Here is a 20,143-nt window from a genome sequence, read left to right as displayed (position 1 = left end):
ACTGAAGTTAGAAGGGAACCAAATATAAACAGGTTACCTGTTGTCCTTGCGTTGTTTGAAACAACTGAGCTACAGCTGCGAAGGCATCAGAACTGGGCAACTGTGGCACAGTAGGTACTGAGTTAGCAGTAACTTGAGGGGGCTCTGAAGGAACCTTTGCTGGAGGGGGCGGTGAACCTGAGAGATTCATAGGAATTGAGAAAGCGCTACGTTACTCCAAAACATTCATCTCACTCTTCAGTGCGTACATCTACCTCCTCAAAACAAGTGTCTATCAACAATACTCTATTTAACCCAAAAAGTCCTACCTAAACTACCCCAATTGCTTATTCTATTCATTTCGCCTTTAACTGCTCCATTCACTGCTCACATCTGCGCATTATATACACTAAGAAAGAAAACAAAGAAAAATGGCCTATCTGAAAGCTAGTCCAGCATGGTATTTTAGATCACAACTCAGTGTTTATAATTGTACAATTTTAGAAAAGTTAAGAGAAAAACTACTACTCAAATAGTGTTAAGCAATGCATATCAACACACTTAAAATGTTAGTTCTGGTTACAAAGTTCTGGACTCATTCTTTCGAATGAATATTTCAAATCAATCATCTAATGGTTCATTTTGAGAGCAACTGAATTTTTCGTAATATTTTTTTATTTTCTAGCAGTAACTGAACTTTTGCTGAAATGTCTGGTAATATAGGTTTTTAAAAATTACTTCACAAGCAACTCTTTTTCTTTGATAAGGTCTGTTCACATGCCACTTTTACAGAGGCACAAGACAAACCTGCATCGGATAAATTCTCCCACCATAATTTTTTCTAATTCTTCCAGGAAAGGACTCCCATTTCCACTGAGCTTTACTAAAACTGAGATCACATTTTAAGACATGCTATTACCTTTGTCTACACATGCAGCTTTCTCGTTCTCTTTGCTTTAGATTACAATGCTTTTTTTTTAATAAACGTTTTGCCAGTACAAAGTAAATTAGCAGTAATAGCATCAATTCCTACATGCTGTGAGCAAGTAACTATTCTTTAGCAAATATATTTTAATGGACTACTATAAAACTGTACAAGGCAAGACAGTTAAAAAAACCCCAGAGATAGAAATATTTTTTAGTTTGAGACACTAAGCAAATGTCTGCCTCACAATACCAACTTCTTTAAAGCCATTCATCTGTTTGCAGTTTAAATAACTGCAGTGTTGACATGTAGCAAGCAGAGATAAACGTGTTGAATAATATTTTCCCAGAAGTCAGATGCTACATAAAAATACTGCAAAAAGATACGTGATTGTTTTTAAACACAAATTAACTCCCAAATTATTTCCTGTATATATTCAGAAGGATATTTGCTTGCTCAAGGGAGAAAATTTGCATTTTTCCCTCTCTTTTTTTTTTTTTTTTTTTTTTTGGCTAAACAGACTTTGTAGCATTATGAGCTAAACAGATTCTATTTCACATAATGCATTAATATATTTACTATTATTCATTTGCATATTTATTTCAGGGCCAAATTATCCCCTCTGGTGCATCTGAATAATCTCACTGAAATCAGTAATTCTGTACATGAAAATCTATGCAGAAGGCACCAAACCTGTTAGCTACTAGTGATGAGACAAAGATGGAAAAATAGTGCCACTCACCTGTTGTATCAGAATGAAATTGTATAGCCACCAGTCTGCACCCAAGCTCAGATGCTAAGACATTCCCTCCCCCTGCCATGTTTATAAACCATGTCAATAGGATACGCTTTCCTAAATGCTGCTGGAGAGGATTTCACTTATGCTATTGTGCATCATTATTTCGCTGTCTGTCACCACACCTCACTCACTCCATTACTTTTTTTGCCAGTCCTACTCCAACATACGTAAGTGCAATAAAAAAGAAGGTGACCAAAGGTAAGTCTGAAAAATAGAGTGCAAACTCAAAAAGAAGGCCTGCGAGAGAAAGAGAGAATTGTGGTATGCATATTCTCATCCATAATTCAGTAACCTCACTTTATGCTTTTTATGTGGCATAAAACAGGTCAGTGAAAATACTGTGGGCAGGCTGTCATTACTTCACTCTTTTGGTCAGTGGTTTTTAACCAGTAGCCTGTGTAAAAGCCTACTGCCAGGCATAAATTTACTGTTCAAGAGTCTGGATTTGAAACATCAGTCAAAATGTTTTGGGGCTGCATACTGGAAGACACTGACAGCTGTTGCTTTCAGATACTAAGTTGACTCAAAGAAAGATGAAGCTCTTGACATGTAAGATCACACTTTACTTATCCAGATTCTAACATTAAAAAAAAGACATAAGAATTATAAAATTGAGAAATAACAGAAAAATATTTCAGACAAGAAGAAAAAAAATTAAAGTTTTTTTAAAGGGGGACATTGAAGTCATCTCTAAGTAAAACTGTGCACATATGTATGTACATATGCATACACAATATAAATTTCAGATATTTTCCAAGTGAGTGTTTACATTCTGATAATTTCTGAACTACAGTATCAGCACATATTTTGAATTAGTTCAGCTGCTCCACATAATTGTGACAACAGAGTTTATTAATATGCTACTGTTGAAACTAATAGTAGGCGCTTTAATGTGAAAGCAAACAAGCTATTATCATTTGCCCTTTTGAAAGAAGTTATAATGTTATTCATACCTTCATTATTAGTAGCATTTTCTGTCATTGGTGCAGTGGCACTAGTTCCTGCTGCCATATCCAGAAGAGGTTGAATTATTTCAATTTTAAATACTCCATTTTTCTGCCAAAGGTTCAGAACACGGACTATTTTACTCTGTTGAAACAAAAGCAAGCGTTAACGCTAAATACAGCTTTCCTAATTCACAAGCTCCAAATTAATCTTCTGTACCTTGAGACGAAAGGTTTGAACAGTAGAGGAGTTCAACATAATCAGGCATACCTATTTAACAACCCCTATGTTGTCACAGAGGTCAGCAAGGCCTTTTACATGGCGAAGATAAAAACTGCCAACTTATTTTACTATCCACTTTAATAAAAAGTAATTTGTGCCATTTTTCTAAAACTGTTCTGGCCAGTCAGAAAATCCGGGTTTGATATACAATAGAGGAAGTCAGATCAACCCCACCAGTTCTTCACAGATGGTCATAAAGGGGTGAAACAAACAACAAATGCAACAAGGCAGACAGAGAAAATGAAGATGAGCTGGAAAGCCCTAATGAAGAAAGGGGCAATTAGACCATAAAATGCCAGAACAAAGCTTTAAAGTCAGTTAGAAGATTGATTGCTTGAATTTTTTTCTACTAACCCAACCAATTCTATGTTGACACCAGAAAACCCATCTCCATCATTATTCAAAAGATCAGGAAAGGAAGTGGAAAACATTCTAACTGATCACTGCAGTAAGATTAAATTAGAACCTCTGATTGTCAGTTGTTATTTTAAGCTCGTTTCTTTTTTTAACATTAAGAACAATGAAGCTTTCAGGAACGAGCTGAAAATTAGTCTTTCCTTCCTTAGGCCAGTATTAAATAATAATATCTAACTAGATGTGCTGCTTCAGTTGGAATGTGCAAGCAGGTGAAAGTCAGAATACATGTTATATTGACATACCTGACCTTTTTGTATATTCAGTCATCTGACTTGCACACATATACTTTTAAAGTACTTTAAACTACTGTAGCTAAGAATGAATCGATTCTGTTCCTTCTTGTTTCAACAATAAAATGCCTTACTGTAGCTCAGTTATATACACCCATGCAAATCCACCTCTACTTTCATAAGCTAAGCGATTAAAGAATTTCACAAAATGCTTTCTACAGTAAGATCAATTAGAGAGAAACCTGAAATGGCTATTTCTAAATAAGTTTTTGGTCTGGGAAACAGTTAACTTTAATACAGCAGCATTTTTTGGCTTTGGGTATTCTGTCTTTCCAGAAGACTTGAAAATAATAGGAAGGTCAAAAAATAAATAAATTTAATACTTGTTTTCAGTCACATATTAATCTTACAGAAAGGCTGTTAAAAAAAAAGTAGTATCATTCTCTTTGGATATCAACCATAGTTGTTGTGTATCTGCAGATCAGGTTTTTTGTTTAGGTACTGGAAATTCACTAAAGCAAGCACGGTATAAATAGTATTATTGCCCCAGTGGAAAGCATTTTAATTATTTTAGCAGTGAAATATCAGGTAGTTCCATAAAGAAGATGGATAGTCTAATCCATTTAGATGAACAAAATGGTAGCCACAAAGACAGAAAGAAGTGACTGCTCTATTTCACCAGGGTATTAACCCAGAAGCTCCAGAATATCAGATTCAAGGCCTAAAGGTCTACATGTTCCACATTAGAAAACTACAGAGCATCAAAGCCTTTCAAAAGCTTAGAAAGTTAGGGAAAAAGTTAGTTAGAAAAAGAGTATTTTGCTCTTACAGTACGACAATTAACAAAAGGAGCGAGTAGGCGATTTTCTGGAAACCACCTGGCAACTTCTAAAACACACTTATCTTGGAAGTCTTGAAATTGTTCTGACAGAGGGCATAAAAGCATCTTCTGTTGGTAGCAACCTGGACAATCATGAATTCAGGATACTTTCTGAGCCTCTGTTCTATCAGCAAGTACAGCAAAACTAAGAAAACCGAGGTCTTAAACCAGTCTTGACAATGAAGAGCAGCAATGAAATTCTCAAGTATGGGGTTTGTGAAGACTGAAGAAATAAATATGATGATTTTCTTATAAAATATTTGGAAGCAGAACCTTCACTGCCTACAACACCGGAGCCTCTCCTGTAATACTTTCTTTTTGTGGGAGATACCACCTTCCACAGTAAGCTTTCCTGAAGGAGCCTCAAGAAGAAAAGTTTTCGCATAGTCACACACACTGTTGAAGTGTCTGCATTCGCAAAACAAAACTGATGAAGTTAGGCAAGATCAATATTTTAACTAGAACTTCCATTTAACTATCACCTTTGATAATCTTTCTCAGCATGTTTTACCATTTCGTATAATAGCGTTCCCTACCATGGACACAGAGAATCACCAAATTAGCTTTCATGTAAGTGGAAACACCAAGGTAGCACTGTTATCAATTCACAGCAACACTTGAGAAATTACAGTTGTACCTTGTCTTCAGATGGACAGAGATACAAATACTGGAATGTGGCCGTAATGTTTTTAGAGAATCTGGGCCCAAAAACATCTTTGTCCGTTCCAAACTGGTGACGAGACTGACGAACAATAGAGTCAATAACGTACAATCCAGGGACTTTATACTCCGGTTTGCACTGAAAACATAAAAATAATTTTCCATTATGCAGCAATACTAACAAGGTAACATCCATTCACCTTAGATCCTTACACGAAATCTATACTTAGTATACTTGCGCAGAAAAAAAAATAATCTTAATTTGTTTTACGTAGAATGCTCTTAGTGCTTTACTTTTGTTTTGTTTATAGAAATGGAAAAGAAAGGAGAAAAACATGCTTTCACATTTGGGACAGAGTAAATATACCTGGATAGCTTGAAGCAGCCTTTATCTGCTCAATCACTGCTTTTAAAGTACCTTTAGCTTGAAAACATGTGACCGCAACAACAGGTCTACTACTTTAGAGCACAGACTGTCACAACTCTGCTATCAAGCTGCCTCCCACTCAATGCACTGAACTACTTCCACCAACTCTGTTCTCCAGAATTTAACGCAAAGTCCTTCTCTTTGGAGGCCTCGAAGGACTCTGAATGAAAAAAAGTGTTTTTCCTGTTCACTCAGAGGAACTTACTTTAGGCAGCATGATAGTTTGGTTTTAGTGAGTATTACATTCTAGCCTGTTGTTCTACATGTCTAGGCAAGCATGAAAACTGTATTTTCTGAAAACAGGTATTATCTTAGCCAGTGAAAATTAATTTGAAGTTCAGTACCTCCAGTTTCCTCCCCAGCTGCTGGGTAGAGGAGAAAGGGGGAATTTCACAATTTTTTTTAATCCCCTTCTTAATGTACTATGGAAAACTAAAATGCAGAGATTATATAGACAAAGAGATACTAAAATGTATAAAATCCTAAAAATACAGAATTTCCTCCCTCAATCCCTGAACAACAGAAGCCCTTCTGGTTATTTACTAGCATTATTAATAATATCTAGTAATGGATGCAGACAATATCTTTATCAGTAGATTATTTTTTATTTTTTACCTTTTTGATAAACTTCTCTACAATCTGGACAACATGCTTGTAGAGCTGGAAAATAAATACATAAATTAATTTATCATCTACTCAACAGTGGCACATCATTTTAGAAGTATTTTAACTCTTTCTGCTTACTACCATTTAGGAAAGACAACAAAATATTGTAGTCACATTCTAAAAAGAAGCATGTTATCAAGCTAAGTTAATCAAGCACGGAGAAAAAGGTTTTGTAAGAGGGACAGAAACAAGCCATCCTTTCTGTCAGAAGTGTGTACACAAAAGACATACTGCTTCTAGAGTATTAGTGAGAGCTTTCTGGATTTACTTTCTAAGCAAGTTCGCTACATTTTAATATGCTAAGGTGCAGTTGCATCCTGCAACATTTAAAATTTTATTACATAGAAATCACAACACCCTAGTGGGTGTAGCATTAAAAAGCAATGATTCAGAAAAATCAAGCCAGCATTATGCTACCCGTCTAAAATGAAGAGATGATATTCACCACCCACTTGTTTCTAGATAACATTCTAAACACCAACTAGAATAAAACATCCATGAAGCTAAGACTGGGAAATCCAGAGATGCATTTACTTAGAAGTAAAATAATAAAACATTGCTACTGTTACAGTTTCATGTTTGTTCTATTGTACTTTACCTTAATAGCTTTAATGGCAGCTTTTGTGATGAGAATCATTTTTGCTCGGGAAATAGGAGGTTTCATCTCCATCAGTGAAAAGAGCTAAACAGAGAAAACAAATATTAAAAATGTATTCTGAAGTTTAAGCAGTTAACCAAAAAGACAACATTTCAGACAACTGACTGATTACTGACATTGCACACTATGTATCGCCACAATGCTGGCTGGCCCTTGAAACAAAGAGACTAACAGGCAGATCTTTCTACGCGACATTCAAAGCTATCTTCCTTGTGAACTAACCTATATTCACTGATTTACCAGATTTTGATAAGGCTGCTGTCAAAGTTCTATTTGTGTCTAAAAATGAGTATCTGCTAACTTATGGTACAGGCACTGCTAACTTATGGTATGGGAATGTGCTATTTTACCAAAAAAATATAAAACAGAAATAACTGCAGCTTGATTTAAATTAGCGTGAGGATCTGCTTACCAAATACAAATATTAGGACGGCCCTACAGATAGCTAGACTGACATAATCCTATAATCTTAAAATAATGTGCATAAAAGTATGACAACTTTCATCCATCAAGGCAATCAAATCAATACTAAGTTTTCAAATTATCCCACTATATACAGGCATTGCAAATGTCTTTAATGGAGATGTTTACCATTTCATTTGCTATGACCATACCATATTCTTAGTAAAATGAACTGCACCAACTGTTTTGGAGAATCCTCTGCACTATTCTCCATACTAATGTCACCCAGTGGAAAAGTTAATTCCTCAAGGACAAAATTTTCAGAAGCTACTTGTCTTTATCGATGACACTTTGAGGCATTCTGTAAACCCGACTTACAGAATAATTCTGATCTCCTTTCTATAAACATAGCCCAGGCACACTATTTCAAAGAGTTTTAATCGTATCAGAAGATAAGAAGAGCACTACTCTGTTAAGACCATTTAGCACAAAAAGGGATTCTGCAGTGCTAGATTTAAATACTCTCTTCCTCCCCCCCCCCCCAAGTCTGAATTCACAGAAACCATATTCTATATTCAAAACATGTAGGATACAGGTAGGATGTTCAGCTCTTCAAACCCGATAGCGTGACTCTAAGCAAAAAACCCCTAAACTTCATCTTCACAAATAGCATCACCATGACTTACATCTCATGTGTGAGGAAATTTATTACAAAACACTTTCAAAAAGTCTTGAACCTAGACATTCAGAAAAGACACCGCTCTGTCTTCCAGTATTGACCATAACTCTGAAAACAAGTATTAGCATCACATTTCAGAAACTGAGAGAAACTAAAACTTGCACACAGAACTGCAAGAGCTGATGAAACGTCCGTGAAGGGCTGAACACAGAAAGCTGAGAGAAGAGGGATACATTTTCCTCAGGACCCCAGCACCACCTGAACAGCGTGACGTTCTTATTGTACTTTGCTTCCTGTAGAGCATTTTAAGAGAATATGGAAATAAGAGATTTGGGGGGGGTTGTTTTTTAATAACAGTCCTACAGTCTGGCACTCATAAGCATGTATGCACGCACACCAGAAGACACCAAAATCCAATGCACATTTCACCACTTTCGAGACCACTGTGCCCACTCTGGATCTACAGTGAATTCTATATACTCCATAAACTGCTGGTTTAATTTCACATTGTAAAATAACCAGTTGCAAAAACTACACCATATGCTACACTATGTTTTTATGGCACACTGTGCGCACTTCTGTTCTACTAGTCATTAGACCTGGAAGCATAACCCACATTAGCTTGTCAGGACCATCCTCTCTTCTCCAATCTTCTTTCCCATCTTCCAAGCAGAAGGAGAAGCCAGGACATCCTAGTACTACTTTTTAATTCCTCCTTCTATATCACAGCTAATGGTTAGGTGCTCTGCTTCATTAAATATTATTTTCTATTCTTCCCATAAATTTAACTTCCTATTTAAGCTGTGGCTTACTAAAGGCAGAATCATTATATTGTCATGATTTGTATAGTGCAAAAAACCACTGAGATCTTCAACATTTCCTACACACACATAATCATTTTTACCTTGAAATATTCCCCACAAATCATAGAAAAAAATGGGTTTGCATTACATAATTTGATTTTGCTTTTCACAATAAAGAAAAAATAGAGCCTTTGAATACTAGCCAAAAATGTAATCAATTATTTGCCCCAAAGCAAAATAAGAGAATAAAAGTATCTTCCTTTGACAGTGTCATGGAAAGTAAGATGTCATTTAAAAATTTATCTCTTATTTTTCTATTAATTTAAAGTTCCAAGATACTTGTGAGGTGACCAACTTACACAGATTTATCCATTGTCTCAATTAAGCAAAAAAAACAATGCAGAAGATAAAAAAATTTGGCCAAGTATTTAAAGGCCAGTAAAGTGATAACAAGACTTTCACCAATACAAAATGAAAGCCTTACACCAATAAAATACAAAGAGTAGGCAAGAAGGTATTCACTTTCTTAATTTTATTCCTATTCCAGGAGATATGAAAGAAGGAAAATTGTCCTTCAAGACAGTGCTACCACTGCCAAATACCTTTTCCATCAAAATCAAGTCAAGACCATGATTTTTCATTACTAATCTCCATAAAAGACAAGTTCTAGTGCCAGAATGTTTGATTTTTAAAGCCATTCAAGCTGTAAGACGTACTTCAGCTAACATCCCTGCTTGCTGAGAAATCACAGTACGGACAAATAAAAACTGTCAGATAAAAGACAGAAGGAGCGAGGTGTCTGTGAGTTGACTTGATTTTTTAAAAAAAACTTGATTTCAAATTTGGATTATATTTCTTTAGAATAAGTGCAAAGACTCCTGATGAATAAAGTCAGTGCTATTATTAAAACTCAGGAAAATATGTTTTAGGAGGTAATGAAAGCCAAAAAAATAAAAATTTCCAAAACCCAACACGCACCAACAAGGAACCCACAAACAAACCACTAGAAGGCTCGAAAAATGAGATGAAGGAGGAAAAAAGGAGCCAACATTAAGACAGGCACTCCATATCCTTTCCTTTACACACCAAGAAGCAACTGGTCCTCCAGAAAAAAGAGCCAGTCCCATATAACAAGAACAAAGAAGCCAGTGTGAGAGCAGCGCTTCAGTGTTTGTATTTCAAGAACACAACTGGAAACTGGGAGAGCTCAAAGCAGGACAGAAGATGACAATAAACAAGCGGCAGCAAAAATTAAAAACAATTGTCTTAAAAGGTATCCCAAGAACAACATTGCAACCAGGGGAAAAAGAAAAAAAAAAAATCCAAGAAGACAGAAAGTGCCAGGGGGCAGGGAAAAGGGAAACCGGCTAGATACACTGAAGTAGCCAGAGAGGATGCAATAAAGAATATAGTAGCTTGGATAAGTCATTAATTGAAGAACACGCGAGGCTGAAACTTAGGCTATTAAGGCAGAAATAAACAAGAGCTTTGGAAGAGCAGGATTGAGTGGATCACTGTAAATTGTTCCTTTGCTGTTACAGACAGCACTCTGGGCCACAGCAACAAAAACATAGTAAAAGCAATGAGGTCAGTACACACAGATATTTCCAGCTCAGGATGAACTACAGCTGAAACATGCAAATATTTGTACATACAAATATATATGCACACATACATATATATACATATAGGTATATGCATATATACGTGTGTGTGACTCTCTCTATATATGTATTCTGCCCTCTCTTCACACACACCCCCATCACTATCTCTTGGAATAGCGCATCAAAACTTTGTTGCCTTTTTAAATTTTCATAAGATTTTAGAATACCAAATGACTATTTTAAAGCTGATTTTTATTTAATTTTCTGTTACATGTGTCAAAACCATGTTTTAAAGACGGGTAAATCTAAAATTTAACAACCTTACTGGTTCCTCATGGATTTTCACTGTTAGAAGGGGAAACTGTTCAGTAAGACGCCCATGTACTTTGCATTTGCATATGTTCAATTAGACTTGCATCTTCTTTCATACACATTTCCTAAACCGATATATATTCAAAAAAAAAAAAACCAACTATTTTCAGCGGATCGTCCTTCCAATAATTCCTCAAAGGGCACCATGATCAGCTCAAGAAACAACCCAGACACAAAAACTTACACTTTATTTAAAAAATAAAAGAAATGCGATGGATGTAACAAAGGCAACAGTAATTTGCAGCTTCAGAGTGTTTCCAATGTACTGCCTCACAACAGGAGCCTGTCCCTGGAATGCTCTGCCCTGTAAAGCTTGACCTGCTAGAAATGGCTTGCCGCTTTTACCAACCATAACTGGATGTCTGGAGGAAAAAAACAGCTCCTAGTTGTTCCCTACCTTCCTTCCCCATATAGTGACACCACTGGCTAAAGAAAAATGCAGGAGTTTAGCTCTGCCTCTATTTCTACTGCCCACTGCCCCCAGTCCTTTCATTTGGCAATGAAAACCAACCAGGGTATCCTGTTCACTAGGATGGGGGATACCATAGGGCAAGAGACAGCAAAGGAAAAGAAATGAAGTGAGACTATTTTTACGTCAGAGCTAATTGATCTAAGGACTATTCAAGACTTATATCTTTATTCAGTTTTGATAATTTCAATAGTTTAAGAAGAACTGTCTCCTGTCTGCGTGGATTCTTTCATACACAAGGAAAAACTAACGTAGAAAAACTAGTAGAAAGGCTTAGCCACAAAACATCATCAAAATCATTAAGGCAAAGGTCACAAGAAAAACTTTCCTATTTCAGTTCTAATAGTCTCACCTGTTGAAAGTAGTATGAAAAAACTACACTTTTGTTTTACACAAGCTCTAGCTTAGGATACAATTTCAATTTAAGAATTTCCGAACATTTCCGGAACCTCCCTCCCTATATTTCAAAGTCTGTGCACTGTAGCTGCACATGTTTTAAAAAGTACCGCGTTTTTAAAAGGAATCATTTCTTTGTTGCTTATCAACCAATGTATTACAAAAATGTGGAGGTATTAAAGAGCCTACTAAACTCACACCATAACACAAAATATCGATTCAAGAGTATTTCTGCGTACTTTTCACAACAGTACAGAAGTACAGGATAAAATATCTATAAAGCCAAGAACCTCAAAGGCAGAAAAATCACCTGCTCATTTTCAGGCTAATAAATGCAATTAAGTAACATAGATGAGCCACTCATTAAACCATAGCAGATAACAAAAGGGAGACTAACCATATTGCCTGCTATTTAAAGAGCGAGCTAGTAACCACGCCCAAATTAAAATTCAATGTCAAGTACAGAAGTACTATAGAAAACATGTGGCAGCAATGATCTAAGAAGGCCTTCCAACTCAAACTGTAGAACCTGCTCCAGTTCATAAACCCTGGGTGAGGTGTACAGGGAGGGGTGGATAACGGGAGAAGGAATAGAATGATGGCCTTTAGTTTTCAGTCTTTCAAGCAGCAAATTATTCATTTCTGCCATTCTACAATTAATGCCCTTTGAGGGGCTATTTTACACAGAAACCTGAGAACTATGGAGTTTTGAAGCAAAGGGGAGAATCACTATTTTCAAATTTACCCACAGCCTTACCTTAGAGTCCTAAAAAGACAGCATGTCTGGGCACAGCATGTCTTCAGAACAAGAGCAAGTTGAAATGTAGGAATGCTATCAGCTTTACTTTGTTACTGAAATCATTACAAGAAAAGCAAAAACAGACAGCGATATGCGCATGCCAGTAGAGAAGGAACAGGGGTGCCAAGGGAAAAACATAAGACACATGGTCAGAGAAAAAAGGCAACTCATACACTTTCCAAACGACTAGGAAAGAAGTGAGACACTGTCATCCAGTGAGCCTTATCCCATTGGCAGAGACGGAAAAAGATCAGGCTTATATCCTTTGCAGTGTCTCGAGCTTGATGTATGATCTTAAGTCTATTTATCTGTTTTAAGCATGAGATAACACAGTAGGAAGGTAAAAATACCTTTTAAGACTTGAACTGACTTCCCTGGCTTTGCTCTCTTTGCCATAAAAAGGTCTCTTTATTTACAAATAAAGAGGTACGGCTCCATTTTATATACTTACTGAATAAAACCCACAGAAAAGAAGCAGCACAGATAGAAGCACGATCGACTGAAAGAAACACAGTGTTTAGTGGATATTGAGCACTCAGGTCATTGTTACAATACTCTCATTCCATCTTCCCTACTCCAATTTTCAAAGAGCAGTCTAACACGCCCTCAACAATTTCATCAAGTCTTATGTGTCCAAGAACATTTCTCTAAGCAGGCTCCATACACACATAGGACAGTCAGTACTCTGTACATTCATTCATTATTTTTTGGCATGTATTTTATTTGTGCATTTAGAAACCACCCAACACAGCGAAACTACAAGTCACTTATAGACATATAATTGTAGTTATTTGTTCATGTGCCTACAGGAAAAAAAAAGGATGATGGAAGACACAACTAGCAAGCACAGATGCCATACTACTTTGTTAATAAAACACCGTTACTATTAATGCATGATGAGATCTTTAAAAGGTCAGATGTTTTTAAAAAAAATCCAAACAAAAAAAAAACCCAAAAACACAACACGTGGGTCCAAAGAAAATCTGTTAGCCACATACATTTTCCTTCCCTTGTAAAACTCATTGCTTCCTTCCCTCTTCAGGTCCCCATTCTTCCTTGAGCTACTAAGAAAAGGAGAAAGATAATGATGTCTACTAAACTTCTGTCACTAAGCTATGTCTCAGAGGTTCAATATAAGTTTTAAATTCTTGACCATCAGCTGTGAAGCATACCAAATATTAGGTGCTGCTGAAGGCAAGAGATCACCGTAAAATTCATGGCTGTCAGGCTACATTCTTTGGAAAATAAAGTGAGATTTAAATTTGACCAGATATGAACCCCAGGCAATGAAGCTAAATAGTACTTCATCAACTAAGCTATTTCTGTGGCCTAGAAAGACCATTCACAAATTCTGAATCACCGGGGAGAAACACCTCTACAAAAGACACTCATATGAAAATGACATCACAAAAGTACACAGAATAGAATTGTGTTTTCTATGCAAATGTTTTTGAAACTTATCTGCCTCTTAGGATCGGTGCTGTGCTCCTAAGTCCAGCATGTCTCCCGAAAAGCTGTTCATCTCATTTCTTCTCTTACCAAGAATCTCTACTAGAAAAGCACAGTTTTCAATATTCCTGGAAATACTTCACCAGAAGCAACAGACACAGCTCTTTCAGGATCACAGCAATGATGACCCTTCAATTAACGTGATACAGTCATAAAAGCAACAAAGCAACTTCCATCCCAAAAGAGCTGCACACTACTTATACAATAATTTCAGTCTGGGTCTCACAGTTTAAAAAGAGAACTAAATTCACCCTAAAACTCCAGTAGCACTCTCCTATCTTTCTCCCCCTCTACCCCACCCAAAGAGCATTTGAACTGCTGCTTAAGCACTCTCCCAGGACACATGGGAGGCAGCACTGACTTGAAAATACAGCCTATTGCACCTACTGGAATATGAGGATCATTTTAGGCAGCTACAACAGGTAGCAGCTTTCTTCTTAAAGAGACAAAGGGTGCCAAAATGCACAAAAGAATACATTAATCTTTCCTCCAACCACAGATACTGGTAGTTGTTTCCTTGCTGCTTTGCCATACAACAGAGGGAAGCTAACTGGGGTTCATGAGTTCTAGTAACTGCTGAAGAACCACTGTGAAGGATATCCTGCTAACCTCTATTTATAGGACCTGGAGAGGGGAGGGGAAGAACAGGGAGCAAGTTTCTAATAGAACATGCAAAATGAAGCCTTACCATTAGCATAAGATAGCTATACTAGATCAAAAATATAACTGCCCAGTTCACTGAATATGGATAAATAGTAAAGAAGAAAGCTGCAGCTCTAGCTTTAAAGAAACAGCCCATAAAATATCTATCCTGTTTGTAATCTAGGCACGCTTAAGTGAGATATCAATTGTTTCGGTGGTACAGATTAACTATTACCAACCTGAGACACACGAGTAAGTGAATATACTGCATTACTCAATACAAATATAAGATTACAAAATAGAAAACTTGACTTTATTCTACTTCCAGCAGCAAGACTGTGAAGAAATCTCTATTTCTAACTTGTATAACCAGTAAACTATCCCTCAAGTTTTTCAGATTAAAGAAAAGGAACCACATATCTCCTAAATTAAAACATGACAAGGATTAAAACCTTTACAAACCATGGTGGATGTGTGGGTTTGGGTTTGTTGTTCCCCCCCCCCCCCCCCCCCCAAGAAAAATGTTTACTTCTTTTCTTAAAAGCATAACGAAGTTTTGCATCATTATCAAGCTACCTTTTGTGATTTACTTACGCTGCACTATTAATTTAACACAACATATACACCTAACAGTACATGAATTCTAACTCATTCTTCCAGGATACAGTTTGAACTAATTTCCTCAGGGAAAATACACTATACTACATAACTGTCAAATCCCACCTATTCAGTTGGTAATATCTGCTCAGAGCACAGCTGGATAAAAATAAAGCAGCAAACGTGTTTGGTCAATACAAAAAATCTGCTTGCTCCTGTAGAAAAATGAGAATTTTTAAGAGGCACATTTCCTGGTAAACTTACATTCAAAATACAGGTACAAAGAACAGGACTAAGGGAATGGGCAACACAATCAAACATGATCAAATTATGCAACCCATGTAAGTTACCACCCATTGCCAGAGCCAAACTAAGTGGCTCTAAGTGTTCTTTCCTAGCTTGCCACAATTGCTAAGTGCAACGTGCTAGCTCAAACCTCTATATTTAAGTTTTACCTCACAATTCAGATGGGCAGCTAAGATCACATATGTATCAAAATTACCTGACAGGCAGAAACTTGTTACTTCACTGCAACGTAATCATACATACCGTCAGAAGCCTATAACCTAAAGGGCAGAAACTGATCTTCCGAGTAGAACTGGAACCTAAGTCAGCCAAAACTACTAATGGTTTCTACTGGACTTGGTGAACAGCTTCAGCCAAAACAAAACGGTGCAAATTGCATAAATAAAAGTGTTGCTGGTGCTTTTCTCTTCCTCCCTAAGCTCTTCTGTCCGAGAAGAGGATACCAACCTAATAGCTTAGAGGATGCCTAATTTACAGCTGTGATTTGACCTTGGACCTCCCACCATTCAAGAAACGCCTGTAATCAGTAAACCCACCCCAAAAAATGCCAAATAATCATATCACCTGAAGCAATAAGTGGCATCTCCTCCTTCCTGTAGACTGGCAAAGAGCTAACAGCTGCCACCTCCACAGAAGATGTGACAGTAAAGCCAGAAGCACATCACCCCTAGCATACATGGGAAGTCCGGCACAAAACTCATGGCTGCTGCAGTTAAAGTTGCCATTATAAAACAACAATTCTCTGTCTACAATGGTATTGTACAGCCAGCAAGTTCAGGAATTCTTGACCTGCAGGGTATTCTGTAGATACCCCAATCTTTGCTGTTGAAGCTGTTCCACTCCCAATAAAATAATTAACTATTCAGTGAACAGAGACTGGTACCTCTGTAGTCCTCACAACGTCTATGCATTATGAGACAGTCTTACAGACAAAATGAGTTCTCACACACACTCACTAGCCTGCGCTATTCCCACCATTCTGTGAATAACGTTGAGACCTTTTGTAAAACAGCTCTTTCACTTTCTCCGCTTTCACTGAGAAAGCCCATAAATGGAACAATATCTGACTGTAAATCTTACCCTCCTCCAAAAAGTTTGAGATGTTTCACACTTTATTTTAGCATGTACTGTTTTGCATGCACAGCTTCAGGCAACACATGCTGGAAAGTTAAGAGAACAGTTTAAGAACTGGATTTCATGTTCTTCTAATATCACAAACACACCTTCTGAGAACAGTAATTACACAAAGCCAGAATTTATTAACATGCTAGCTTTACGCGTAAGTAGTCCTACGGAACTAGTCGTGCGTACAAATTATTGCAGAACAGGGATTTTAGCAAGTATAGTTTTCTTCCCCATAACTGATGTTCAAATGAAATCCAGTGTTTTACTACCTTTCAGCAGCCAGCCATCAGAATTTCACTCAGTATTTCTGATTGTATCAAACAAAAACATCACGCTTTTACTACATCTGAGAGGAAGAGGTATGAAATAAAACATGCCCATTTCTAAAACGGAGCTTAGTCACAGAATACCAAGAAACACTGCTTTCATTCTAAAGTCACGCACGCTTTCACCACCAGATCAGCAAAAGAAGTGGGTTTTATTGTTTGAGAAACACTAAGCGCCTTCTGTACGATTAAGTTTTATCAGGTACCAACATGTTGAAATGAATGACGTGAAAGCAATCATCTGCTAGAACTTCTGTTTATATTTAGGCAGGTAAGAATATTTCTGTTCTCTGTTTACAGGAAAATTCAAAATGCCGCATGCATGCCATTCTATTTTAACGTATTTGGGAAGGTTGCTTTGTACCCTTCCATACCACTGGTTCAAAACAGCACAATACACCCGTAACAGGAGCAAATAAATAAAAATAAAACCGTTAACAGGAGACGTATGCTATCTACTTTTCAGTTTGTCCTTCTATAATTTTGTTAAGGATGTGTAGATTTTCAGGTGTGTGTGTGTACGACAAGCAGTTGCAGAGAGTGAACTTTACACAGCATGACTTCATCACATGAGAGTAGTCTGCCATTTTTCCTGTTTCTGTTCAGCAAACATGCACAGCAACCTAACCTTCAAAACGTATTAAACATTCTGGAAAAGGTTGTGGCTTAGCTTTAACTGATTATCTGCAACGAGAATATGCACGTTCTATAGCCTATACAGGATCTGCCAAAGTCAAATTGTCAACTGAGGCGGGAGCGTCACCTAATCTAAGAATCATTTTAAGTCATGTGTCAAAAACTTTACATGAAGTAGAAGCTAGAGTATTTCGTTATATATTATGCAAAAAACAATCACGGTCCATTTTGTTCCCAGTTCCGACTGGCTGACTAAGGAATCAAAAAGAACCCATCAGAAGACGACAGTGACCTTCTGTGTACCATGAAAGGAGACCGAATGCCTTATGCTTTCCAACCTACCTCCCATGTCCCTAGCGTTGGGGTCGATCCCCGAGTCCCATCCCCAGGCGTCGTGTCTATAGAGAGAGAAGCCCCCTTGCACTTCTCCCTCTCGCTGTTCAGCCTCCAGCCTATCCTACGCGCCGCCCGTTCACATGGCAGGTCCCTCGCCAAACCACGGCGAGGAAATAAAAGTGCCTCGCGCCCTGAAACGCCGCTTCCCCCTCCTTAACAACACGCACGCACTGGGAACGCCTTGTAACAGGGATCCGGGCTCGGACGCGCTCCAGCGGGGCGAGGAAGAAACTGGTGGCGGGCGGAGAGGGGAGCCCGAGGATCCCCTCAGCGACCCCCCCTCGCCCCGGCCCGTGCGGGAACCCGGGCTGCGGCGTCGCTCGGGGAACGCTCCAGGCCGTTGCAACGGCCGCGGCGGCGGGCCTGACCTCGCTCGCCTCCATTTTACTCAGGAGACCCGATCTCTCCCGCCCGCCCCCCCCGCCCCTCGGGCCGGCGGGAGGCCCCGGGCCGAGCCAGGCCGAGCGCTGCCCGGGCCCTCCCCAGCGCAGGCCTCTGGCGGCGGCGCCGCACCGGGCCCGCGCGGCCCAGAGCCGGAAGCCGAGGGCGGGCTGGGGGGGGGTAAGCGATGGCGGCCACCGTGACACCCCCCCGCGCCCCGCCGCGGCCCCCCGCCCGCCCCGCGCTCCCCTTCCCCCCGCTCCCCGGCTCCCACCTCCTGGTTGAAGGCGTTCACGGCCTCCATGTTGGCGGCGGCGGCTGATGCGGGCGGGCGCCCGCGCGGGGGAGGGAAGGAGGGGAGGGGGAGGAGGGGCAGCCCGGTCCCGCTCAGGGGCTGCGCGCGGACATGGCCGTTCGGCGGCGGCGGCGGCGGGGCTCGCGCTCTCCCCTCTCCCTCGCTCGCGCGTTCGGTGCGGCGTCTCGCTGGCAGGGCCCCGGCACAGACCGTCTCTCCCAGCGGGATGGCGGAGCCCACGCCGCGCACAGCACCCTGGGATCGCGCAGGCCTCCCGGCCCCGCGCCACCCACAGGAGAGAGGAGAAGGGCGGGGGGGGGGGGGGGGAGGGAGTGCGCGCGGCGCGGGCTCCACGTGACCCGGGGCCGGGTTACTCCCCGGGCCCCGCCATGTCAGCGCCGGCCCCGCCCCCGGGGAGGGGAAATGGCGGGGATAAAGCCCTCCCGCCGCCCCTGGCTGGCTCAGGGCCCGCCGTGGCGGCGTCGGGGGGCTGGTGGCCTCCTTCGTCAGCCGTCGGGTGGGCAGCGGGGTCGGGACGGAGCTAGGAGGCTCTGCGGCTCCTGCTTCTCAGGGGAGGCCGTCGCTGCTGTGGCCTTGTTGGGGTGGCTGGGGCTGGATGGGTTAGGCCGAGCCTGGCTGGGCTCGGTTCGGTTCTCTGGAGGGGCTGCGGCTCAGTGTGTGCGTTTGGGCCGAGGAGCCGCGGGGTGCTGGGGGGGGGGGGGGGGAAGAGACGCCCACTTCCGTGTTCACACTTAAAAATTGCTGTTTTTTTTAATCCCTTGCAATCGCGTTTCACAGGTGGCACAGAGGGCACGCTAAACCCCGCTCTGAACAGAGGGAAGGACCGGTACTGGGGTGTGTTTGATGCCTGGCATGGCCAATACCGTCACAGTGGAGGAAACAGCGCTGCTTGCTTAAATATAAAACAGAGCAAAACTGAAGTCAAGTGTTTAGCACCACTGAAGAAGATAATTCATCAATGACTACATTCACGCTAACAGTGGCAGCTAACGGTCATGAGAAAACTGCATGTGTGCTTCAAAGTGTAGTTTTAAGGACATGAGTGGGCTATTGGCATCTATTAAAGAGCGCATTTGTCAAGTACACTAGTAATGTCTAGGTATCAGTGTCAAATCATAGCAATTTGAGGTTTGCAGAGTGCTGTATGATATGGTATGTCCAAAATGTTAGTGTTTAACTTACAATTTCATTGTTTAGCTCTAGTCCAGTACATCAGCAAGGGAGTAAATTGGAAAGAAGAAACTCAGAATGTTACAGAAATCTCACAGAAAGTGTATTTGGCTTTATTTTGCATTCTGTTATTAAACTGTGCCTGGTGTTTGAGTTGTTAATCAAATGCAGATTACTTTTAGGGAGTCTCTTCTCCCTGTTATTAATATATGGCTCTCCAGCAATTAGCCCTCTTTAAAAGCAAATATTTTGAAATTCAAAGAAAGTTGACAGTAACAGGAACTCTTGTTCTACTCAGATTATGAAATGAATAAGGAGGAGTTTATGTACGATTACATGGCTGATAT

General features: G+C 39.8%; 1 protein-coding gene across 3 annotated transcripts in view; it reads right to left on the bottom strand.

Moving 5' to 3' along the window:
- Positions 1-18,696, bottom strand: part of SCAF4 (SR-related CTD associated factor 4) — a 47,859-nt gene extending 29,163 nt beyond the window's left edge. For all 3 annotated transcript variants that reach the window (XM_082304416.1, XM_082304417.1, XM_082304418.1), the window contains exons 1-6: positions 18,585-18,696; positions 6,809-6,892; positions 6,160-6,204; positions 5,095-5,256; positions 2,657-2,792; positions 38-177 (exon numbers count right to left, since the gene is read on the bottom strand). In XM_082304416.1, coding sequence (XP_082160542.1) covers positions 38-177; positions 2,657-2,792; positions 5,095-5,256; positions 6,160-6,204; positions 6,809-6,892; positions 18,585-18,614 — 597 coding nt within the window. In that variant the 5' untranslated portion in view covers positions 18,615-18,696. The remainder of the gene's footprint in view (positions 1-37; positions 178-2,656; positions 2,793-5,094; positions 5,257-6,159; positions 6,205-6,808; positions 6,893-18,584) is intronic.
- Positions 18,697-20,143: the final 1,447 nt, after the last annotated feature.

The sequence above is a fragment of the Platalea leucorodia genome (assembly GCF_965183815.1).
Source record: "Platalea leucorodia genome assembly, chromosome: 2".
NCBI lineage: Eukaryota > Metazoa > Chordata > Aves > Pelecaniformes > Threskiornithidae > Platalea > Platalea leucorodia.
Note: the sequence above shows the minus strand (reverse complement) of the source record. Positions and strands in the feature narration are given on the sequence as shown.